The sequence below is a fragment of the Scleropages formosus genome, chromosome 22, assembly GCF_900964775.1.
Source record: "Scleropages formosus chromosome 22, fSclFor1.1, whole genome shotgun sequence".
In the NCBI taxonomy this organism is placed as follows: Eukaryota; Metazoa; Chordata; class Actinopteri; order Osteoglossiformes; family Osteoglossidae; genus Scleropages; species Scleropages formosus.
The window spans coordinates 16,488,826-16,515,264 of NC_041827.1; the positions used below are offsets into that span (position 1 = coordinate 16,488,826).

The following is a 26,439-nucleotide window of genomic DNA, read 5'->3' on the forward strand; positions in this document are numbered from 1 at the left end:
CTCTGCGTACTCCGGCATGACCGTTGCGTTGGGGCGACGCGCGCGCTGCGGTCGCACGCGCTGCGGACGCGCGCCTCCTCTCGTCTCGTGCGGCTTTAAGAACTGAGTCTGCGCAATGGGCTCCCCAGTCCGGCGGTCGGTCTGCGGCGAAAATTAAGCAGGAAAAGCGAAGGGAATAAAAAGAGAGCCGTTCATACCAGGGAATAAGGACCAGAGGCAGAGCAGAGGCGGGGGCGGACAGGAGAAGGAGAAGGAGAGGAGAAGGAGGAGGAGGTGGAAGAGGAGGAGGAGGAGGAGGAGGAGGCTGGACATCGGTACGGCGACAGCGGGGGGACACCGTGGGGGACAGTGATGGCGAGGCTCGCGGTGAAGCGGAGGAAAGCGGGGCTGCCCGGCTTCTGCTGGAAAACCTGCTATTTCCACATACTCTTCTGGGTTGTGTCGGTGTGCGGCGAGGAGAAGACCTTCATCGTGGAGGTAGGTCAGGAGGAGACGAGCAACGGCGCACCAACCAGGCAACCAAGGCGGCTCGGGTTCGACTGGCACGAGGCGAGCGCGTAGCCGCCACCGCCGCCGCCGCCGCCGCCGCCGGGATTCTTTCTGCTCCTCAGCCTCCTGCCGCTGGAAGTAAATCATGAAGTGTTACAGTTGAGCGCGCGGAGACGCACCGCCGCCGCGCGTTCGCCGCTCCCAGCCCTGACCGTTCGCTCCTAATGATAAACTCACTGCTGTTCTTCAGACTTGTTCTTGTTATTATTACTATTTTTAAAAAATAATTAAATAATAATAATAACAACAATAAGTACATGGCCAGCCTGGCAGGTGGTGTATGACTATGAAAGGCTTCTTTTTTGCTGCGTTACTTTTTTTTTATTATTATTATATTAATTTTTGCTTTAGTCGGTAGGTTTTTGTTATCGGCTCTGGATGCTGCTCTTTGTCCACTTGAATGCTCCTTTAAGGAATAAATATCAGTGTGTTGTGGATCTTTTTTTTTTTCAATTTCTTTTACACTCGACTCGATGAAGGACGTTGGATACATTTGATTTACCTTCCTATTCAGGACCAAATGACACAAATCGACTCCTCCTGTTATGCTAGTGCTCATTTCACTATAGTTGAAGGATACAGTTTAATAAAATTGCGAAGTCCGGACACGCCGTAGTAGTGTGAAATAATTTTATCCTTTATTTTCAATTGCCTTCTCTTCTCGATAATTTCCTAATCTAATGTTCGTGTGGGATTTTGGAGCCCGATAACACGTTTCGGTTATTAATGCTCATGATTGCCGGTATCATTATTAATGGGGGCAGGCAGGAGCGTTACGGGATTACAGATGATGATATTCGACGTGCACCGCTATATTAATGCAAAATATAATGATAACCCCCCCAGGTTTCTCTCGCGCTTATTCTCCCAGCACGCAAAGAAAGGCGCGCCTTCATTATATTTCAGTTAAAATAAAAACCCTTCATCATGGACCGTGGAAGCGCTGCTCAAACACCTCGTTCTCGGCTCTCGTCTCGAGCGCGCAGAACAAAGAATGCACATTTAAAAAAAAAAAAAAAAAAAAAAAATCATTATTTTTTTTTTTGCCATGCTTCCAAATATAGCTTCCTCCATAATTTATCAGAGTAGCGGAGAGACGCATGAGGCGCTGGAGACGCGCGGGTTCGCACACGCATGTACTCTACTGTACTGTGGTATACTGCAAGGTAAGGCTCGGATTTGTTGTTGTGGAGCAGCAGCCCCTCTTCCTCCCCCCCCCCCCCCCCCCCCCGCGGACACACACAGGACACACGAGAGCGGAGAGCTCACACACTTCCATCATCACACACACAGGACATCTCCTTTGTACATGTATGGCACCGTCCGGACTGGGGGGCTGCGCCTCGGTAATGTCCCACCTTTTTACATCCCTGCCTGTCTTTCTCCCCACGTCTGTGCCAGTGAGCAGATCCTACCATGTTGTGCCTGCACATTTATGCCCTTACACCACATTTCCTTTGACAAAAGACAAAGAATGAGCAAGAGTTTTCATGCAAGCGAGATCCCAGAGTCTCTCTTAGTGCATCAGTACATAGAGGCACTTTTTTGTAATGAACCAAAATGGATTTCTGCATAATTCTTTTGATCTAAATAGCCCACGATAATGAAACATTAGACTGTATGATCCATTATGGGGTTCATAACTAGGTCTTCAGCAATCTCTTTCGCAGAAGAGAATCAAAGATGAGGTTTATGAACTAGGGAGCGCTGATGCATTCGACAACTTATCTCTCTGCAATATTTTTTGGAGTTATTTATGTATTCTCGTATTTTTGGCAGTCATTATGTGCTGGTAATCAGAAGTTCAGACAGTGTTTAAAATTCATAGATTGTTGCAGGAAAATATTTGGTCCAAATCTTAGAAGGGGAATATTAATGGCGAATCACTGATTTGTGTTATTTTCTTAAGTTGTAGCTAATTGCATCAGTTTGAAATCGTACATTAGTACAATAGTTGGCTTTGAAACCATACGTTATTTGAGCTAATCTTGTTTCCCGGAAGGCCACTGTTTCAGTTTTTTGTATATACAGCACATATATATGTGTTATTTTTAACAATGGAGCAAGCGATCCAAACAAAGGAGTCAGCCCATGTGTTACGAGTATCAGTTCACCCTATATGTTATGATTATGCCCATTTCCATGGTAACGTTTGGCTCTTGCTGCATCTTTTTCACACGTTTGTTTTTGAATGAGATCCTGTGTTGGGAGGTTGTCGCTTTAGTTCTTCTTGAACGTTCTAAAACCGTACTTTTCGCGGTGATTCTGATTTCAGTGAAGAGCGAACGGGGCACACACACTGTGCCACATCTCCGTTTGTGTAGCTCTGTCAGGGCACCTTGCAGAGATGGAGGGGAGATGCTTCTCCAGCTGCTGTGGCTGAGTGTGCACATTGGTATACCATGCATGTGTAGGTTTAGTCTCATTCATCACCCGTGTCCATTTGCACCCATGAGTCAGCGTAGTGTCATTGTCATTAAGTAATTCATTAGAAATATGCTATTGATGCGTCTGCCTCTAGTAGCCGGATGTGTCGAACAACAAGGTAACTGCATTTGTGCTGTTTGTACGATGTCGGTAAACAGTGGCGACCGAGCATTTATTGAAACGGGCAGTAGATGTGATATAGTACCGCTACACGTAGAAGAACTACAAATAACTATTGCTGCATTTGTCTCCTGTTCCAGAGCAGTGTTTCCTGACAAAGGGCATTATTTAGTGCCCATGAAAGAACCTCATGAGCATGGAGGTGATGTTACACATCGGGCTGTTTTTCTTTTCATTCCTTTGATACCTGTGCTTCACGATCAGTGAGTGCTATCAGCGAACTTGAGGATAGTGTGCTATATTTTATTAATGCAAGAGATTCATTTAAGACACAAGAAAGAGGCTGTTACACACCTCTAAAAATTGGTAAACAGAACTTAAAGACTCAAAAAATGACTTTGAACTTATTGCACTACATATTAATACATCCCCATTTATTCATTTAGCTCACACTTTTCTCCTAAGCAACTTCCAGTGTTAAGCTACCTACAAGTGTAATTATTTGCCCATTCATGGAGCTGGCTAATTTTACAGGAGCTATTTAGGGTAAGTACCTTGCTCAAGGGTACTACAGGAGTTGGTGAGATTTTAACCAGAAACCTTTGGATCCAAAGGCAACAGCTTAACCACTGTGCTACCAGCTTCCCCCTTCGTTTGTTATATGCATATCTTCTTACATATTCATGCTGTATACTAAGTATTTGTTTTTTGCTAAGAGCATAGTGTATATATTTTGTATTTCATGTCCTATATTACAGTACCATAAATATCAGATTATTATACCTGTTAGAATAGGTCTTTCGAAAATCTGTAGAAGGCAGGTAAGCAAGATGGATATGCTGGAAACAAGTTTTCTCAGTGGTGAATATTATATAACTTGTGTATTTTCTGTTTCTCGCCATATTTGACTAAATCAAAGCACTGGCAAACTTATTCTACAGATGATGAAAAGTGCTGGGAATTAATGGATCTGTGATAATGAAAACCAGAAGTGATTAATAAGACCATTTGTATTTACATAATCAAATATATTTACACTAATTGGCATGTTGTGTAGATTTGTGTTTTGTTTCGTTTTTGTTTGTTTACAACGAGCGTCCTCATTTCAGCTGAGAAGAGAGGCACAGAAATATAATTTGTCCAAATGTAATGTCGTGCTAGCTTAATAAAAAAGTGGATTAATTAATTCTTCACCTTGTTGTTTCTTTGTTATGATGTGTTTTATTTGAACTAATCTGAGGATTTTATTTAGACGGTCACAGAAGAGATCAAAGCAGTGCTCAGCGGTGTGCAGTATTTACTCTGATTATGGTGCGTTTATTAAGGGTGTGGGCAATGCACTGGAGGTGAAGCATGGTGTGCACATACAGCTTTCCATCACAGGTGAAGAGGACATGGTTGTCATTCCCATGTTCACCAAACCCCCATCAGATCTCTGTGAGCCACGGTGGTCTCTCCAGTTTAAATGCACAATTTTGGTATTTTGAAAAATTATTACAACTTTGATCTGCTGCTCTGGTCTGGTCCAGTTTCGGATTCATATTCCTGTCATGTTTCCTCCAGCATGATAACTTTGGCTGATTGAATCCTAAAGTGTCTTGCGTATTCAAGTAAGAACAGTGCCGTCTCTTGCAACACCTTGTTCGGATTTTACTGAAAGGTAAAGGCGTCACGCGTGAAGAAAAATGCACTGCTTGTTAATGAATGTGTTGTGTGCAAAAGAGAATATGGTTGTTGGGTGTGTTCCCATTTCCAGATACTTTCTGTGCTCTTGATTGCTGAGGAGGAGATGAAGGATGAAGCTGAACTCTTCGACTTTCACATCCAAATGTCACAATTATTGACGTGAACCGTGATGCTTATGAAATAACACATCCGGTTTTAGATTTTGCGTTGAATTTCCCATGGCTTTTTGGCAGAAACCCAACAACCCGGGCATTTTCAAATCTACATAGTTTGTTCTTTCTACGCATGCAACGCGGAGCGTTATTGAAAAACGAGTCCGAGTGATTTCGTTATTGAACCTGTCAGTCCAGTAGGAAGGGTGTGAAGCAGTCTTTTCAGTTGAAGAAAAAAAACAATTTGAAGGACATTATGAGTTCTAGGGTGTTTGGAGCTCATTCAAAGCTATTACAAAATGCTCCAGTTGACAGTCGTTGCACAGATAAGCGAACCGTTTCAGTGATTAATGGAAATTATCCTGTCTGTGTATCTGATTGGGTAAATGGTGTATGTTTTAAATACTCTTAGCTCAACTAAATGTCCCACTGGGTTTTTGTGTCCTGCTTATTGGAACATTTTTGTTCAGGCGGTCTGTTCTAGTAGTTTTGTTTGGACAACGTGCCGAAATTTACGGGATTGCCACTGTACTCTTGGGTGACGACGAAAGCATTCGTGACGCATGAATAGTCGGTGCCTCCCTCCGATATATACTAATCCCTTTTAATGAGATTGATTATTGCCTCTTTGTCACGTCGCCACATTGACATTGGGTGTTTGATGGGGGTCAACTTGACATTGATGAGATTAAGACGCAGCGCTGTCCTCCGCTTGGGTTCCTAAACCCGACAGAGATGCAGGACAATAAACAACCGGGGAAAATGCCAGGACGACACACGCTCGCATGCTGCTTCGAGAACGTGACTGTGGCAGTCAGCAAAGGAAACGGTCAGATGGGGTAACGTCTCGCGGTAGCTGAGCCGCGCACGTGAACGGAGGGGTTTCGGCCCTGTTCTGGGAAAGACAAAGGAGGATGACTCACTTGCGCTAATGTGTCTCTCCTTCTCCGAGTGGTCAATTGAATTATGAGATAGGCATCTGGATTTAATGTAATGTGACATTTGTTTTGCTGCGTATCGGGCAGCAGGGAGGCTGGCCGAAAGATCGCGGCGTAACACGGTTTTTAAAGTAGCACTCGGTAAGGAGATTGGATGATAACATGTTGGACTGAGGGAGCCGGAGACCAGAATCGTACTGCGAGAGTTTATGTAATATCTGAACACTTGGCCTATATAGCTCAATGTAAGATATATGTGTGTGTGTGTGTCTGTGTGTATATATATATATATATATATATATATAATTTTTTATTTTTTTTTATTTTGATATTCTTCCACCAGCTGGACCTTGCTTTGAGCCTTGGAAAATAGAAAATCTGAAATGCGATGGAACAGATGGCGAGATCGAGGCTGGAAAACACCATTCATAAATTTATTCATAAAAAAATAAATGATAAGAAGACGAAATAGAACAATACCCGCTTCTCGCTTTGCTCAGAAGGGAAAAAAGTTCTTTGCGCATCCTTCTTCACGTTGCTCTTTGTTCCAGCCGACACGGCTTAATCCAAGTGCCAGCTTTATTTTGCCGTTTGATTTGATAATAACCATAGAAACAAGCAGCAGTGTCCACTGTTCTTTTGTTCTCAGAGATAGGTAAAGATACTTGCCCGGCGTCTTTGCTTCTTTCAGTTTTAATATTGCTCCTGACGTTACATCAAGAATGCACAGATAACTGCCTTCGCATGTCACGACTTCCAAGACAAAGAGCTCTCCGGGAACCTTGTAGTGGTAGCCTGCCACCATTATGAAACCGTCGATGGCCCCCAAAAATTAATAGCACAGCACTAAAATAAGGCTCAGAAAGTTTAAATAACGCTACAGCAATCGCATTAAAGCTGTACTTGTTTTATACACTGGAATGTCTCTCCTTAACACGAACATATCTTCTAACATTTCAGGAAGGTGATGGATTTCGCCGTTGCAGCCATTCAACGTGAATTATTGTTTTCTCGGGAGATGTAGCCAGAGATGTTTCGCATGTTATGGAAAGGAAGATTACATTATGAACGTTATCAAATTTTGTCAACCTGAACAGAAATTGCTTCTCGAACAATTCTATTATACGCTCCCCGAGGTTTTCGTAGATGTAAAGTCTGTTATTAAGAGATTTGGTTGCTTGCGAACATACAGTAAATTAAGAGAAACATTAGGCCTTGAAGATTTAATGAGCTGCATAATGAATGTCCGCGCTGGCTCTCTTCCTAGCAGCGGTTCACTTTGGATGCAGTGAACTAATTTAAGGATAGCTGACATAGTTGCCTCCACCAAAAGTATAATTCGCCCTGAATATGTCTCTTCAAGCTACTGTGCAGTGGCAGCGGGCTCCAAGCATCTGCAAAAAAAGAAAAAAAAAAAAGCATGGTACAAGGTAATATTCAGACCTGTCACCTTCGCCTCTTTTATTGCATCCGTACCTTTGTGTCACCATCGGCACAAGAGCGCCGTCCTTTTCGAACCTTTTGTTAACATTGTCTTTTTCGGTTTATCGCACTTCGGAACAGTCGCCCCCCGTACAGTAGGTAGGAACGTAACGTATTAATAACTCGTAGTTATTCTTAATGCTCTTCCTTATTCTGTGTGCATTTTAATGGGCAGAGGTGCTGTTGCCTTTATGATTATCATCGTTACGATTTGGGCTGGTACAGTGTGTAGCGCTCTCCTACGGTAGCGTCTACGGGAGCAGTCGTCCTTTGTTTGCCTTGGATTTTTCTCCTCGTCGGGCTCCAGCAGTGCCTGTTCCCCTCCCCCACTCTCCCTCCCTCTCTCCGTCTCTCTCTCTCTCTCTCTCTCTCTCTCTCTCTCTCTCTCTCTCTCTCTCTCTCTCTCTTCCCCACTGCCTCCCTGACTGTCTCTACTCTTTTTTCTTTTTCTCACGTCCAACTGTACTCTCGTTTTTTGTTTCTGACTGAACGTGCTCTAGCGCCCCACCCCCACCGCCACCCCACTCCGGAGAGTAGCGGCGAAGGGGCTGCCGTTGCCAGGTACAGTGCAAGCGATGCTTACATCAGCTGTACCCTGGTGCTTAAAGATGGGGTGATGGGGTGTGCGGTCCCCCCTCGGCTCTGGAATCGGAGATGCCAGACGTGATGTCATAGTTTTCTTGCCTATCGATCTCTCGCTGTGTCTCCTCGTGGCCAGCCAGACCCCCCACCCCCACCCCCATAAGCTTGCCTCTTGGTGGCTGATAATTTGCTGATGACCCGGGTGCTGCAAGATTACGGTTTGGCCCCATCATCCGGGCGCTGGGAACACATCTCCGAAACGTTGCTTTTGAGTCCGAGAAGCTGGAATGTCAACAAAGGAAGAATTATCGGTCAACTAATAGGTGTCCCACTGTCTTGCTTTGAGGTGTGTCATGAATAATATATCCAGCCCCACTTGATTTGTGCTTTGAGTGAATTTAATTACCGCACTTATCAAATAGCCTGCTTAAATCTAAAAGGAAACGCAACACTCTAATGGCACAACTGGCTCATCGATTTGCGTGATGTACGCGTATGATAAAGGCATGACACATCTGGTATTCGTTGACATGCCCAGTTATAAATTTGTATTTATAATGCTGTTGGAGTAAAATACCCTCCCTAAGTGCTCTTATGGCCTTTGTTTCCACATTGTGTCTCATATACGTTCTATACTACGCTCTGTCTCGCATATTTACCATACCTCATGTTGTACCTTCTAGTCCACAAGAGAATTTCATTGAAATACTCCTCGCTATCTTGCTGCCAGTGACGGAATTTCATTAAGACACACCCGAATGAGTTAGAAACCATGCACTTCAGTGTCAGGTCACGGGGGTCTGTGGTGTAACATACGGCACAATCGCCGTCATTTACGGTCCCAACATTAATACCACGTTGAACTGATGGCCTTACACAAATAATATACCGTTGGACTCATTTACATCTCTGAGTTTCCTTCAGCGTAATCCAGGCAGCAGTTGCCATCCTGAGCTTGGAACCTTACCTTGCAGCCTTGTGATCAGAAGGGCAAAGTATTTCCTTTGACCCATTGCATTGCCTTTTGAAACTAATGTGTCATCATAAAGTTCAGAGGCATTTCTGTTCTAATTCTACGTGACACGTCTACATGTGAGGCCATATATTGTTTTGTGGAAGAGCTGCAGGCTGCAGACTCAATCTGCAAGCAGAGCAGCTGAGCAGATCTCCTGTTGCCCATCACTCTTAAAGTATAAGCGACGGCTTCTTGAAATCAAAACTGTGACTTCAGCTAAAACGCGGAATAAAAGCCGAGTCAAAAGGATCAGTATTCACTTTAAATCTCCCAAATCCTGCTCATTTGATCTTGGAAAACAGCGTTTAATGTGTCTGTACTCGCCGAATCCAGATGACATTTCGAGTTGTTTTTACGTGTGTGTTAATACAGCAGGTGTAAACTAGGGCTGCTGGTCACATTTCTTCCCGGACGCATACACGCTCGTTCAACAGTGCGGCTTCTTCTCGCACGACTCGCGAAGCCATTTGTTTTCATTTGCTCTGATAATGCCTTATTCCGCTCGCATCTCCAGGTAATTCGCTGCTGTGACAGTGGATTAATCACCATTACCTTTACAATTTAATTTTGTTCCATTAAACTTACTTATTTTTTTCAACACTCTTATTCCTCATGTGCGAACCAAATAAGCCCAAGTGCTTGATTGGAAAAATAAATGTTTACAAACACTATAAGCATCTAAGTTATAGCTAGCATTAAATTGTGTTTAGTTATTTATTCACAGGCGGTTCCCAGCACCGCACAGCATTTGATAGTTACGTGCGGAGATTCCGAAGGCAAAATGATACTCGGTATGAGATTTTATTGAATGTGTGTGTGTGTCGCACATAGGTGTTACAGAAGGGTTGGTGCAGTTTGTGCACAGCTCATACAGAAAGTCATGTGTGTTGTCTGAGGCTATGCAGAAAAGGTGTAAGGTATGGTAGGTACAGTAGGTATAGTAGAGTGTAAAGGTATAGTATAAACAATATCCACATGTGGGGGGCATGTTGGCACAGTGAGTTTGACCTGGTCCTGCTTTCTGGTGGGTCTGGGGTTCGAGTCCCGCTTGGGGTGCCTTGCGATGGACTGGCATCCTGTCCTGAGTGTCCCCTTCCCCTCCTGCCTTATGCCCTGTGTTGCCGGGTTAGGCTCTGGCTCCCCGCGACCCTGCATGGGACAAGCGGTTTTAGACCGTGCGTGTGAGATATCCACATATTTGCCAAAAAATATTATTGCATTAGTTGGTCGTCTGCTGCTCAAGTCAGTGGTTTCAGCAATTACTGGAATTTTACTAAAATTCCAACCGTGGAGCATTGTGCTTTGGATATAATTTGAAGCTTGTGTCCGATTCTGTGTTTATTTATCATCACATACCTCTGAACTGAGGACCAGCGTGGCAGGGAGTGGTCACTGCTTTCCAGATGAAATGCCAGTGTGGGACACTGGCAACATGTGTGCTTGTTTCAGATTTTGCACGTGAACTCAATGTGCCCTTTAAGAAGTCTGATTGATTAACAATGATTGATTCAAGTCTGTATGACAGCTGCCCAGGGATAATATATTCCTAAATGGAGCAGGATTTGACAGATGTCAAAGATATTGACTGGAGGTTATAACATTGCCGTCTACTATACGCAGTTTTCTCGGTCTTTTCACTATGTTACGCAGCCAAGTAAAGGGTTATGAAGGAATATAACTGAAAAATTGGAAATTTTCTCACTTTTATTAGTCCATAAGACAAAACGGTTTAAATGAAGATTCCTCTATGTACTTTCCTGTTAATATTTTTTTCTTTTTTATTTTTCGTGAAATAAATAATGATTCGTAGATATATACATATACAGCATATACTGTATATGTGTGCGCGTATGTATTTGTGGAGCTCGCGGACCTTCTGCTTTCTCGTTATTGAAACTTTTCGAAACAAAATAGCTACTGCGAAACGATTTTGTGTTAACATATTCCGTGTAGAAAATTATACGTTTTATAAAAGATGTATAATATACCGTGTACACTTTCATTTTGCTTTGTTGTTATGGTAAAATGTATACCCAAAAGATACACATGAAAGCGAAGTCTAATGATGGTAATGAGGCATGCTGATTGTCTGTACAGCGTGGGGGGAAAAACATTATTGATTTCCAGATGTGTTTTCCGGGGTCTACATGTGTTGCAACTTCATGCTTGAATTTCTGCATGCTTGTTGTGCCCTAATGGCGCTGTAGTAATCGCCGTTTGAAAGCACTGGTGAATTATTTAACCCGAGCGAGATCCCCGGAGCCACAAGCAGCTGCTTCCGTTGGCAGAGGCTTGTTGCGGGAGACTCCTCGCTCTGGAAAAGCATCCCTCCTTCACCGTGCCGACGAGGGGCGGCTCGGCCGGGCAGAGGCTCCGTTATATAATCGCCCTCCTTCGCCGTGGCCAAGTAATGTAGCGGCTGTGCCAGATTTAGCGGCGGATGCCATAGCGAGGCCCCTGAAGCCGATGTAGGTGTTTTCCATCCTCCTCGCCTAGAAAACCCATTCTTTGACTCATAGTTGATTCTTTGCTCCCTCCAGACATGGCTGAAGAACTACGGCTACCTGCTCCCGCACGACATCCGCACGTCGGACCTGCGGTCGGAGAAAGCCATGCAGTCTGCTGTCGCTGCTATGCAGCGGTTCTACGGGATCCCGGTAACAGGGGTGCTGGACCAGACCACCATCGAGTAAGTGGAAAATGACACGCTCCGTCGTAGCCGTCAAACATCTTGATAACTTCTGAGCGCCAAAGAGAACTTCGGCAGCAGAGCTACCTGCGTACCACCGAATCCGCAGTTCTCCCCGAAAGTTTCGGATGCAAGGCGACGCTTCGTGTGACGTTACCGCAGTAGATAATCGAGCTGCGTTCGCGCGCCTCGATTTGCGGTTCCGGAGATTTGGAGATCGGACGTTACCGGGAGATGTTCATTGCGAGCATCAGCATTCGTGTACTTTCGTTGCCTTCGCGGCAAAGACGAGGCTTGTTCTCAAGGGGCGACGTGAGTCACTGTGGACGTACTAACTGCGGCGGGCACTGCTGGTAGCTCCTACCTCTTATAACATACGATTTGAGTAAAACCTTGCGCTGTGTGATCACAGGTGGATGAAGAAACCACGATGCGGGGTCCCTGATCATCCCCGCACCAGTCGCCGAAGACGGAACAAACGCTACGCCTTGACAGGCCAGAAATGGAGGCAGAAACACATCACGTACAGGTACTTCTTAGTCCTCCCGTGCTTGAGCGAAGCCCCGCGAACCCGAACGGACGAAGGTTCCGGTCCCAGTACGGCTGCGCTTCTTGTTTATCTGACCAGAAAATTTAATATTAGATATTGCGGCCTAAAATCCAAAATTGTGTCAGCGTTTATCTGCCGTCTTCGGAATTCAGAATGACGCTCGGAGGAGTTCAGTGGGTTGATCCGACAATTAAACATCCAAGGAATTTTATTTGCCGAATGGTGTCAAGTGTTTAAATTGCGCTTTTTCCGTTTTAAATGTTACGGCTAACCTGTTGCGAAGACCAAGATCCGTTTTAATTACGAAGCATGCATTGCTTTACGTGGCGATATTTCCAGTGTTCCTCAACATGTCTTTGCTCCCGAGCCTGTGCGCGAAATTGAATAGCACCGAAGGTTAACGCGTTTGAAATTAAAATAGATACGACTCGAGTCGTAATTAATGAAAAGAAAAGAACCGAGTGTGAGTAGAAACTTAATTAAATGTAAAATTGCTGTATTGACCCACAACTCTTTACATTATTAGGGATAAGTAGAGAATTTTAGTAGAGGTCGGGTTTTGATGGTTTTTCACGGCCGATCAGTTTCGTCTTATGCTGCACCTGAAATTCTGCTAATAATTGCTGCTGATAATCATTTAGAAATGAAATTCCGCGCCTGCAAATGAAACCGAGCCTTAAAAATTACAAATATTATTGTCACGTTTCAGAATAGGCCACAGTAATTTTTTTTTGTACGGATGTTAAATTTACAGAAAGGAAGCTTAGACTACCTGTTTATCATGGAAGCACTACAGTCTTTTACCTTTTTTGCAGTTGCTTTTATTGAAAAAATCAGACTTTTACCCATTTATGTACTTGGATATCGACAAATGAATTGTTAATACAGAAAGTAGAATAGAGGAAGAAGGACAAAGATCACCTGGCTAAAATTCTCAAACTGTAACACCATATAAACCCGTCGGAGCTGCGATTCTGCGATATTTAATGAGCTCTAAGTCTCTCCGCATAGATGCCTAATTGCCATGAGACTCGACAGAATACGCTTGCCTGTTGTAATTGACATTTAGCCAGCCTTTGACACGTAACCAGCGCCCGTTCGGCCTCCTCCAGTCAGGCGCGCTTAATATGCAGCGAGTCATTTCTGCTCCATAGTTTTCTCACTATCGCAGTGCGATTTTTTTGACTGACGTTCGAGAAGAACTGTCACGATTTACATCTGGCTGCTCCTTGATTGTGGCCGTCACTCCTCATTATAGGAAATTATCAGACCTTGATATTTTCCTAACGCTGGAATACATTTACATTTACGTGTATTCACTTATCGGACGCTTTTCTCCGAAGCGACGTACATCTCATCGAAAATATAACGTGTGCGTTACATTAGCAGGAAGAGACACTTAGATGCAGACGCGTGATTCTTAAGTACAGTTTGTTTCTTTCCAACATATGAACCGATGTTCATCACACTAGTAGCTGCATCGACAATTCCTAATGACATTCCGAATAAAAATATGTACATTTATGCATATTTTTTCTACCTTTTAAAAGAAATATGTATGTAAATAATTAATGAAAAATATGTAGATAACTCCCTTTATGTAGTCACACTGTTGTCTGCCGTTGCTAAGTCACCTTGAGCACCATGTGTCGAATGGGTGCTGCTCATCGGGGCTGGCGTGCGTTTCCGTGGACCGGGATGCTAACGCCGTCCTCGGCCCCTATGCATCCCGCCCCGTACCTGGGCTGCACGTGGATGCGAGTCAGTGGCGGGGAGCTGGAGCTGGAGCCGGGCGGAGGCCCTTCATCGGAGATGCTGATTCCCCTGAGCGTGGTTTCTATCTGCCTGGCTCTCTGCCGCCTTTCTGAGTGCATTTCTTTTTTGTTTGCATATTAAACTTGCAGTTTGAGAACGTATTAGATAGATTCGATGCTTATGCAATCCGGTAACCTTTTCCGAACCCCCCCACACACACACCCCCCGACAAAAAGCTAAACAAACAAATATTTTTTTTTAAGCCGGCGGAGGCGAAGCGCACGGCGCTGTACCGCATCGAGCCGTGTCAGGTTTCTCGGCTGGCTGGAGCAGCGTTCTGTACCTTTAAATGTTTCTTTCAACCTGAGCTCTATTTTTAGAGCCCGGGCTACCAAGTCTGATTTTATCTTTGAGCACTGTCAGGGAGCATCAGAGCCAGGACTACTGAAGGAAGCCGACTCGCTGCCGCTCCGTCTCCGCGGGTCGTCTCCGAGCACGAGAGGAGGGTTTTCTGCCTCCTCCTGCCGCCACTATGGAAATGACATCAGAGCAAATCAAACCAGAGTGGAATACAAACATTTATTTCAGTGCATGGGCCTGGTTACCAGTCACACCCGAGGATGACGTTTTGTGTTCCAACTACTGCAAAATAAACAGACCTTAGCTGTGTCTTTACCTAGATCACAGCGTACACTATGTATGCCCCTCAGAACTGCTGAATCCCTTTCAGCATTCAAGCAGAGTCTCAAAACGCGCTTCTCTCCCGATGTGCCGACTGTTCCGTAAACTTGCATCACCGCCTGCAAAAGAACAGAGGTGTTGGACTGTGCTTCACGTGTCCACACCTACAGCTCTTCATCTGCGATGACACGCACTTTTGTTCACGCTCACTGGTACTTTGGAGTACCATTGCACTTTGGAGAGAGGCGTCTGCTGAATGAATACGTGTACATGTAAGCAGAGATACACCGAAGCTGGTGTTACGTGTGCACACAGCTATCACTCCTGTGTGTGTGGGATTTATGTGAGTTAGTAATTTGTTGATGAGGAGAGCATTGATTGCGCTTGTGTTTGAGTGTGACACCTCTTCTTCGCCCCCTTCCGCAGCATACACAACTTCACGCCTAAAGTAGGGGAGAAGGACACGCAGAAAGCCATCCGACAGGCCTTCGACGTGTGGCAGACAGTCACGCCGCTCACATTCGAGGAGATCCCCTACTCGGAGATAAAGAATGAAAGGAAAGAGGCGGACATCATGATTTTCTTTGCCTCCGGGTTCCACGGTGACAGCTCCCCTTTTGACGGAGAGGGAGGCTTTCTCGCCCATGCCTACTTCCCCGGCCCCGGGATCGGAGGAGACACGCACTTCGATTCCGACGAACCTTGGACGTTAGGCAATGCCAATCACGACGGTATGAAATGGGCTTATCTGAGATTAATTAATAGCACAGCAAATTTAACTGGAGATTCTTTATGTTTTCACTTACCTGCTAGTGCTTCAGAACACTGCATTAAACAATTTCACAGCTTTCAGATGGAAAGGTATGAATATTTATTGGAGAAGCACTGCGGCGGTGAAGTCCATGCTGAAGGGTTCTCTAAATCTTATTCTGATGACAAGCTTATACAAATCGGTTTCAGATTAATAAATTAATATCTCACTCAGTAAGGGAAAAACAAACAGCACAGTATCTTTTTGCTGACAATTTTTTTTGCTGCACTGTCAGAAAGAATAGTTTTGCCGTATGCTGTTATACCAAAGTGATTATATAAAGTACAGGATATATATATCCTTCTTCACTAGAATTCGCAGGTATCACGGAACATATGGATCGTGTTGTCACGCGTGGTGCCTGACATATGGGATGTCGCTTAAATAGAGTGTGAGGTCAAATCAGGTTATCTCCTGATACAATAGTCTCTCGGTGTCCTAGGATGCAGTAACTTTAATCCGTATCAGATATAGTTTTCATCCTTTCTTTCCTTTGAGCTTAGTCTCACCGGCAGCATGATCGGTGCACGAGGGACGTGTGCGGATGCCGATCCGCCCCGATCTGCCCCGATCTGCCCCGTGTGTGTTGTGACGTGCCTCTCGGTGTCACCGCACAGGGAATGACCTCTTCCTGGTGGCAGTGCACGAGCTGGGCCACGCCCTTGGCCTGGAGCACTCCAATGACCCCAGCGCCATCATGGCCCCCTTCTACCAGTACATGGACACACACAACTTCAAGCTACCCCTCGATGACCTTCAGGGGATCCAGAAGATATACGGTATGGTGTCTTCTGGCGGTTCTGCACATGCACGCAGCTAGACGTGTCAGAGCAGTTGTATTAAAAGTATTTGTGTATGTTAAATATATCCGTAGCCTTAAAAACTCCCCTTCAAAATTGTCGGGGTTCGGGTTCTGCCAGTAGCGGTGAATAACAGCCCAGCGCTTCGCTGAGCGGATTTTTCAGGGGGATGAAAGTCTTAGATTTGTCATAATCCAGAGCGAGCTGTATATAATGGGCGTACGGCAGAGGCGCCTTCCTACGTGACTCATCCTTCCGCAGGCATCCCCACTGCGATGCTGGAGCCCACCCGGCCGCTGCCCACTCTGCCTGCCCGACGGACGCACTCCACCTCCGAGAGGAAACACGACAGACAGTCCCGGCCGCCGCGTCCGCCCTCCGGAGACAGACCTTCTTCGCCCGGCAACGGGAAGCCCAACATCTGCGACGGGAACTTCAACACCGTGGCCTTCTTCAGGAGGGAGATGTTTGTGTTCAAGGTGCGAGCCGTTCGAGCACCGTTCTGCAGTTATGGGTTGTGTTACCAACGCCCAGCTGAGCGATGCCCCGGACAAGCCGAGCTGCGCTTTCAATCAGGTTTACATACGAATGACTCGTTAAGACAGTTCATCCAAAACCGGGCCTCAGGCGGCTGGACATTGGAACGATCGGACGGTCCAGAGCATCACAGTATTGGTTTTTAATATATTTTCCAGAATTGCAAAAAAAAAAAAAAAATCTGAAAAATCAGCAAAGTGGGACGCAAACTGTTAAAAATTCTATTTCAATATGTGAAGTGATTTACTTGAATAAAACTTTGTATGAAATATTTTAAATGCAAAAATATCAGTTTTATTATTCAGTTCCTGTACAGTTGTAATTTCTTTTCTTTTTTTCACTTTTTGAATGCTGCTTTTTCTTTCGATTCAGTTATTTTTTGAAGGGTGCTCTTCTCGCACAGTGACACAGAGCACTGAACAAAGGATCGGGAGACATAACAAAAAAAGGTTGGCTATACATTAAATTACTACGGAAAGTATATTAGCCATTAAAGCTATAAGTAAGCCAATTGGCCACGGAGGAAAAGGAAATGAAAAAGTTCCAAGTAAAAGGGAGAAAATTTAACCTCTGAGGTCCAAGTGCCGGTTGCTGCCCACCCCTCCTGAGCATTTTAAATAGATACAGACTTAAACAAACGTTTTTTTGTACATATAAGACTGCCGTCATGTCAAAATGATTTTTAACAACCACATATATGATACATTCGAACGACCCATCGATCACACGAGTGGACTCCATCGGTCTGGTTATACGAATATGAAATATAAATGCTGCATATGTTCGGGACAGGATACATAATGATGTGAATAAAAATGATTTTTTAAGGAATTATTTGAAATCTTTCTGAAGACTGTTTTGGTGGGAGAAGCGGAAAGTAGAAATTTTTATCAGTTTGTATGATGCGTTCGTGGTAATGTATGCGCCTTGCTTGAAGCCTCAGCTCCTTCCAAGTCTTTGCTTTCGCATAAAGGCCTGGGAGCTTCTTCCAGTAAATAAATAATGCATGGACTTGAGGGGTTTTTTAATTGTTCTCTTTCCCGCACACGCTGGCCAGTATTGGCAAACAGTGGCATTTGCTTTTCTCGGAGCTTTCCTCTTTACAAACGCTCTTCTGGATATCAACATTTATCACCTTTTTCTGGGAAGCGTCACCGAGAGCCGAATAATTTCGGCGACGCGTGCGGAGTTTCTCTCCGCGTTCGGTACACATCCTGCTCGCCGTCCGCAGGGAGCTACTTGCGTGTGTCCTAGTTTTGCCGCAGCCAAATGATAATGAGTCGTGATTGATCTGCTTTTTGTTCTCCTTCCCTCCCTCCAGGACCGCTGGTTCTGGCGACTGCGCAACAATAAGGTGCAGGAGGGCTACCCGATGCAGATCGAGCAGTTCTGGAAAGGCCTTCCGCCCCGGATTGATGCGGCCTACGAGAGGTCGGACGGGAAGTTCGTGTTCTTTAAAGGTGCGCCTTCTCGCTTCTCCGTCTTCCAAGCAAGCCCCGTCACACGGTGGCAGAATGCGAAAAGATCGGTCTTTGACACGAAAAGAGGGAGCGGTACATCGGAAGGGGAGAATCGCTAACCGTTTTAATTTCCGCCCTCGTGCCGCCTGAAGGCTCGCGTATCGATGGCTGCTTCCAATATATGAGTCATCACTTTCTGACACTTGTGTCATACTCCCAGCACATGGCTACACGACATACAGGGAGCTGCAATATGCTTAACGGTCTGCAACACAAACAAAGCGACGAGACGGGTTCCCTTCGAGATCACGCCCTCGATGGCAAACAAGGGAAAGGCGTCTTTAGCCTTTAGCGCACGTAGTTAGCTTAGCAACCTCCTGGGAGGCACCTTGCGAAACCTGCGAAAGAGAGCGAGTCTGGGTAATTAGACTTGTTTCGGCTCCGTTTAAGTTCCTGTCCTTATCCGTGCACTTACTCCGCATTGCTGGTATCTGGTTATATGTGTCTAGTCGGTGTCTTAATGCTCTGTTTACTCTGTTGCTCGTAGCCAGGGACTCGCTCCATATCGTCAGAACGCGCCGCATGTTTCCAGTCAAAGTTAGACGCTCAGTTTAGTTGTTTTCAGTGCTCTTCTCTTTGTCTACAGCCCTGCTTCACATTGCTGTATGTTTTGTTCTTCTGCAGTTAAGATGCCCACCGTCTTTAACATCGGCAAGGGCCAGAATAGAAATATATGCGAAGAGCTAGTGTATCCATTCTCAGGAAAGATGTGTGAGGGACCCCGACAACAACATACTCAGAAGTAAAGTAAAAAAACAGCGGGATGTTCCACATCTAAAACGAATTCCTTGTAATCTAAAATACATTCCTTTTGAGCATCTTCATTAAAGTCCCCATCAATAATGTATTGTATTCATGTGTAGTTATAAGGTCTCATCAAAAATGTGCGGGAAATCATTCTGATGACGTTTCTTTTACTTTTTAAAATCAATCACAGATCTGGCTGGTTCTTGGTCTTTCTGGGGGTAATAAATAATTGTGCATCTGGCATATGTCTTAAGGTAGATCAAAGAAGGATGCCAGTCCAGCACATCGTTCCCTAGTGACATGTGTTATTCATCACCAGGTGACAAGTACTGGGTCTTCAAGGAGGTAACGGCCGAGCCGGGATATCCGCACAGCTTGGTGGAACTGGGGAACTGCCTGCCCCGCGACGGCATCGACACGGCTCTGCGCTGGGAGCCGGTGGGCAAGACCTACTTCTTCAAGGGGGACCAGTACTGGCGCTACAACGAGGAAAAAAGGGCGGCCGACCCCGGGTACCCCAAACCCATCACAGTCTGGAAGGGCATCCCTGAAGCACCGCAAGGAGCCTTTGTCAGCAGGGAGGGCTGTAAGTGATCACTTGTGGTACTGTGTTATTTATACACTATTATATTATTGTGCTATTTTATTATTTTCTCATTCTGTGCGAAGCAAAAAAGAAAAAGAACATAATAGCGAGCGAGCGCACGACCAGATGTGAGACAGAGACGCTCTTTGTGTGCTGTAGTAAAATATTAATGGCTTCTTTCGCTTTTTTATATCAGAATGAATTATTTTATCTCGTGGTTTCTGTATTATTAGGTAGGTCAGGGAAGCGAATACCAACTTGCACCATAGATCTGCATTTAAAGACCATCTGTCTTTCATTTCTCCCCAGGGAGTAAGTACAAATGTGTCAGATTTCTACGACGTCCTTAGAACGGCTTTCCATTCAGAATACGTTGTAGCGTAAAGACACTAATGGGGCTACGTCGCCGATGGCCGTCGGGGCTTCGGGCGTCAGGGGTTAACCTTAGCGTGCTGCCCAGGCCTCAGCATGTGCTGCTGCTGCTGCTGCTGCTGCTTCTATTGCTGCTTCTGCTGCTGCTGCGAAATCAGCAAAGCAGCAAAGCACCCCTGAGAGTTTCTCTGGAAATAACCATCATCACTTCTGCGAGTCATGTCACAACCTCCTGCACTACATTTCGCAGAGGATTTAAGAACACGAGAACATGAGAAGCAGACATCTGAAGGGGTCACGCGGCCCGTTTCGCTCGCTTGTTTTGCTGTGGCTCCCGGTTTTGTCCGTTAAAGCCCTTTTTTAAGGTTCAGCCCCGCGTTTCACATCACAGGCACAAAGCGTTCCGGAAGCTCCCGAAAGGCTTCAAACATTAACGCTTTTTTCGCCTAAGCCACTGATGTTCTTTGGATTATGAACATTTCGAGTACTACTTTAAAGTGGGATTTTGAGTTATACATTGAATTTTAATTCCGTTCTGATTGAATTAATGATAACCTCTTCCCTCATCATTTCTCTTTCAGTCTACACCTATTTCTACAAAGGCAAGGATTACTGGAAATTTGACAACCAGAAGCTTACGGTGGAGCCCGGCTACCCAAAGTCCATCCTCAAGGACTGGATGGGATGCGATCAGTCGGAGGTGGAGAAGAACAAAGAGCGTCAGCTGCCCTCCGACGACGTGGATATCATGGTGACCATCAACGACGTGCCCAGCACTGTCAACGCCATTGCCGTGGTGATCCCTTGCATCCTGTCGCTGTGCATCCTGGTCCTGGTCTACACCATCTTCCAGTTCAAAAACAAAGGGGTGCAGCAGAACGTCACCTATTACAAACACCCGGTGCAGGAGTGGGTATGACAGCCCGGGGGACGGCTGCCGCTTCCGGATATTGTTGAGAGGGCTACTAAAAAAAAACAAAAACAAAAACAAGAAACAACAAAAAAACTGTCGGAGCACCGTGTGATCAGTGCCTGCCTTGCACAACCAATGGAGACAACGGGGAGGTGTCGTCCACGCCTCGTCCCCCCCCCTTCCTCCCCATTCCCCATCCCCACGAGAACCCAGAGACGTGTTTGTTTGTTATTTAGCATGAGCCGAAGCACAAAAGACCGGGAGGCCCCCGACAGCGAGGGGCGCGGCGGAGCCTCGTCGTCCCTCGGGCCGGTCGAGCCTTGTGTCCGCCCGTACGAGGCAGTCGTCCGCAGGACTCCCCGTCGGCAGGAAGCAGGAGCCCAGCGTGAGCGCGGACAGCTGGACACCAGCAACTTCGTCTCGTTCTCCAATGCAGACTTGTACATGAAGTTCAAATTATACAAAACGAGTAAAACGATTAGCTTACGAAAAAAAGCGGACAGAAAGAAAACAAAACATCACAAAGTAGGTAGAAAGGCCATAGAAAAGAATACCAAGGATTTTTTCAGTGGATCACTTAACCTTTTCGTTTATGGAGTGTCCTTAATTGATTAAAGGAAATACTTTTTGCGTGTATACAAAAATCTTTTCCTTTTTTTTCTGTCGACTCCCTGACTTTTCACATCCGGCTTTCGGTCAAAAGTGAGCTTGGGCTTTCGGAGAGCGCGCCTTCCCTAGCCGATGAGGTAGAAATCCCGGAACGGAACGGAACGCGCGTGGACCGAGCGACGGACGTGTTTTCGTTTAGGGAGACGGACAGCGCCGACGGTCGCGTGGCGCGCTCGAGCCCAGCGGCTGTGCGGAATTCACTTTCCGCGACACCGCGTGAGAGAAAGACGCACGCCGTTTCTGCATTTCCCAGACACTCCATCCACGCCTGCTCTGTGGTGACAGCGGTAAGGTCACATTAACTGCCGTGTTCACGCAGCCTTAATCTCTCTTGCTCTGGCTACGTGTAACTCGGTCTGTCTCTTCAAATGTATAGTTACGGAAGCATCGGTACATAGTGTCTTGAATGTTTCCTTCCTCGCCGTATCGTAATTCTCTACGACAACAGGACTCTTGAAAGTGGGCCGAGGAGCGATGCGCGCTGGGGAGCGGATCTTCCCCCTGGGAAAAGTGATGAATGCTGGGGTGTCGGTGCTGGGAAGTAACACTCGATTGCAGGCCCGTTCAATTTTCCTCTGTCCGGAGAGGATCGGCTCAGAGGCTTGCTGGGTTTGCTGGCCCGAGGCCAGCCTGCTTATTGTTGAAGGCAGAGAAATGTTTGGGCCCTCAAAAAGAAGAAGCAGCTCTGCATTATACATGATGCGGTTATTCTATTCTGTGAATTGTTTTTCTCTTCGGCTCACGCGTTGCTTCCGTTGCAGTAATTGTTTGCTTCGAACGTCGCGTTAGTCAAGGCTGAGATTAAGGACCTTTTCTTCAGGACACGGTTTCCATCTGGTCGGACTTAACTTTAGCCCCAATGGGGTGTGTTCCGCCGAGCGCTTTCTGCTCATTGGTCGCGTGTCTCGTGACCCGGTCCACACGTGTCGAGCGCTGCCCTTTCCAGCTCGCAGACGTCCGCCGCTAGACACCGAACGGTCGAAGCCTTTTGCCTTGACACGATGGGAGTCATGTTAAACCGCTCATTATGTCTCTCGCCGCTGATCTGTCGCACTCCCGAGATTCTGAACGGATGCTCTGTTGCGATCTTTTACCGCAGATTATGAGTCAAACTCGGCGTCGACTCGATTCCCATTTCCGCTCGTATTTCATCCAAGAAGAAAGAAGGATGCTTTGCGAACGGCTTCGTGATGCGCTTCTGACAGCACTCTTTAAATCCGGTGCCAATCTGGATAGTGAGAAGGCAGAGGTGGGGTTTTGTGCAAAACATTTGTTTACATTTCAACAATGGACAGCTGAGATTTTTCCTGTTTTTTTTTTTATTTTTTTGTCATATGTTCTTTGATTCATTTCAGGAGTATCGAGCCGGGAACGCTTCTGTCATTTTCTCTTTTTCTTACCTGTTCTTCAGATACAGTGCTGTAAAGGGTTCACACCCTCATCTCGCTGCAGTTTTCCTCACCGATTACGATTTCTGTGGCCGACTTCAGTCCGATTTATACAAATCCATTCATATTGAGAAAGTGGAATGAAATGTATGTATTGTACAAAGTTTGCAGTGTATCTGATATTTACTATACATTAGACTGTTAAACTGTTAGAAATAGTTGGACACTGCGCAGTTATTTGGCTTGGAGCATTTAATCTGGTGGTAGTCTGGATTTTTTTCCATATGCATACAAATTCCTTTTCACGTCCGTTAGATTGACCTGCGGTATTGAAAACGCATGTAGTATGAAATCAATTAGCTGTGTAACTTATTGCACTTGCAGATTTGCCCAGATTCTTCATTGCTGGCCAAATGCACAGCTGAACAGAGTCGAACTGAATGGATTTTAGGGTGGAGCCTTCAATCTGAGCAGAAGATTGATGAGTTTGATGGGTTAGGCTTTCGGTTGTTATGCAGTAGCTTCATAAATACGGCAAATCTTGTAAAAGATTTTTCTTTTTCTTTTTTTTTTTTTTTTTATATCTGCCAGCCTTAAATCTGAAAGGCATGTGTGTTTACGTTCTTGCCCATTGCTGTTTTGTGGTCCATCTGGGGCTGCTCTTAAACGATTCTGGCTTGGCATGGTCATGAAAAGGTAACCTACTTTCCTGGATCTGCCTTTGTGTTCCTTTGCCAGTTGTTATTAATTCTCGTTATTATTGGTGTGCTTTAGAACTCTCTTCAAGGACATAAAAATGATGTAGGAAGTACAAAAATCAGTCCGCTTTTTCTTCAGCTGTATTTCCTGGCTATTTCGCAAGCACGGTCCCATTGATTTTCGCACTTTTGCAGATTTCTGCGCCGTACAATAACACGGTGGGGTTTTGTGTTTGTCGAATTTTTCCAATTAATTTCACCAACATCTCGTACCGTGTTTGATCAAAAGCATGCATTGAAAAATTGACACTTCTTTTGTATGAAAAAGTGCTAAATGTTGTTTTTATCGGATCTCGCGGTGTAGCTCATTTATGAGGGTGGCGGTAGTATTACTTGAATGGGAGCTGATTTGACTTATATATTCGAAATAAATAATTTCACCGCTAATGGAGCAGTCTGCCTTCGTGCTGTGTCATGGACAAGTTTCCCCTGTTGTTTTCGGGAGCACCTAAAAGCTACGCTCCTGCCGTTCGGCATCCACTCGCCTCTAGATGCTCCATGGCCCTTGGGGTTTTCTCGAACCTTGTCCTTACCATGGAGGCTACTGTCTGTTGCGCTTTCTTACTGGCGCCATATGCTGCCAGTTCATCACGATTTACCCTTTTTTAATTGACATGCTACATTTCGAAGCCTTTAGGAACAGCGCAATATTTCAACTCAATTCCACTTTCACCCCTTTGGTTGGAAAATTGTTTCAGTCTTCCAGAACTTTTATGAGTTGAAATATCTTCTGAAAGGTACAGTTTATATGACTTCTTTAGTTGCGTCGGTTTTTGCCTTAACACTTTCTGGTGGTATTCCATGAAGACTTGGTGCCTTGTCTTGACGTTTGTAGTGGCTTGTTCGGCTCTTTCCTTTTACGCTACTCGATGTTGGCCACAGATACCAGATCCGTAAGTGGGGCATCAGGGTTAACTCAAGAGCAATTCCGAGTGAAGACCTATCACAGCATACAGGATGTTTTTGTCCTCCGTCAGATGCTTGGTGTCACCATCAGAAGATCTGTCATATCATATTTAATATTGTTTATCATGTGTGACACACTCGGTGTCTTAACTTTAGGAAATTTGGTGGACTGTAAGGAAAGCTCAGATGTGAAGCTGACCTGGTCACTGGGAAATAAGTCTATGATGGGCTCATTAAATGTGCAGACCCTTAAAGATCAAAAACATGGAGATATAACTCTTGTGAAATGTATCTCGTCCGAGTTTTGGATTTCTCTTATCGAGTTTGTCAATGAGGATTTTTTTTCATCAGCCAGCCCTTTTCATCATCCTTTTCCCTCCGAAAAGGACCCCGTTTTGTTTCATTTCCGAGCACGTTGGGTGACAGACCGACTGAGACAGCACACCGCCGGAGCGGCCCGTGGTGTTTGAAGCAGCCTTGAGACCAGACACTTCTCCTTCAGAGGTTTTCATAAGCTTCACACTACACGGTTCCAGGACTCATAGCTCATCGCCCCTCACTCGCCTGAAGGCCGAAAGGCAGCCCTGAGGTCGGCGGGTTCGTTGTCCGCTCCATGGTTATTCCCAGTCTTCCGCCATCATGAAGTTTACCATGTAGGACTTCCTTCCTGGATCCTCCTTTCATTTTCTCATCGGGCAAAGTGTGTATGGTGTGCTTAGCTCTTTTTCTGTCCTGGGCCCTATTGACGGGTACGTTGACCACACCTTGCGCTTTCCTTCACCCACGGCTGTTCCCCATAGCGCAGCGAATTGCTACCTTCTAAGCACCACATCCACCGAAACACTGGTCCAAGCAGTCGCTATATCAGGGTAAATCAGGTAATCTTCCTCTAGCACTGCTGGTACCCTGTGTTGCAGGCGCTCCGTGTTCGCACATAACCTTCTTTTCACATTGCCTTATTTTTACTTTTTTTGCGGTATTTAATGTAATCATTTACTATTGTTGCTTATTATTGGGCATTTCATTTTTTTTATTGTCAGCTCCACAGAAAACACGGTATGTGGGTGAGCAGGTGATGCAGACTCACTCTTACAGCGATACAAAGCCATTTTAATATTTCACTTGTGAGATGATTGGTTTTACTGGGCCCTCTTTAAGGGCAGGGTTATGTACCCAATTTACAAATCCCTACACTTAAATTGATTTGTTTTTCCTTATTACAGTGTTATTTCCTACATTTTAGAGGCTAACCCTCATGACTCAGATATTTGAGGACTCAGATATTGTGAAAAAAAAAAAAGCAGTGTTTTTTATTGGATGAAACCAATTCATGAAGAACCAGCTGTGAATTTGGTTAGCTGTGAGATAGTTTGATACCAATTTATTATAATGTGGGACAAATTAAATTCCTGTCATTTTCATCTTGGTTATTAAAAGCTAATATACTAGTGACAGATATATATATATATATATATATGTGTGTGATTATATTGAAGTATTTTATTTCCTGACTATATCGCAGTGAAATACATGACACTTATATGGAATTATTCAAATGTAAATGTTGAATAATATTTATTGAATAATATTAGAAAAAATGTTTATGGTATATCAGAACATCTATGTTGCAGTCGGTTGACCCAGAAAATAGAATGTTACACATAATTATGCAAGATAGACTTATGAATAGTTGTGGGGTTAGAGCATGAAGAGAAAACAACTGTGAGTGCTGAGATGTTTATGAAAATGTAATATATACAGAGGGAGAAGAAGACATTCAGGGTCCCGCCCCCTTCTTTTTGTCTC

General features: G+C 45.1%; 1 protein-coding gene across 1 annotated transcript; it reads left to right on the forward strand.

Annotated features, from left to right (window-relative positions):
• On the forward strand, nt 1-26,023 carry mmp24 (matrix metallopeptidase 24). The gene is made up of 9 exons (XM_018744635.2): nt 1-477; nt 11,492-11,640; nt 12,053-12,169; nt 15,053-15,357; nt 16,055-16,216; nt 16,499-16,716; nt 18,096-18,234; nt 19,361-19,627; nt 20,581-26,023. The coding sequence occupies exons 1-9, from the start codon at nt 352-354 to the stop codon at nt 20,916-20,918; spliced, it is 1,821 nt and encodes a 606-aa protein (XP_018600151.2). The 5' UTR covers nt 1-351; the 3' UTR covers nt 20,919-26,023.
• The last annotated feature ends 416 nt before the right edge of the window (nt 26,024-26,439 follow it).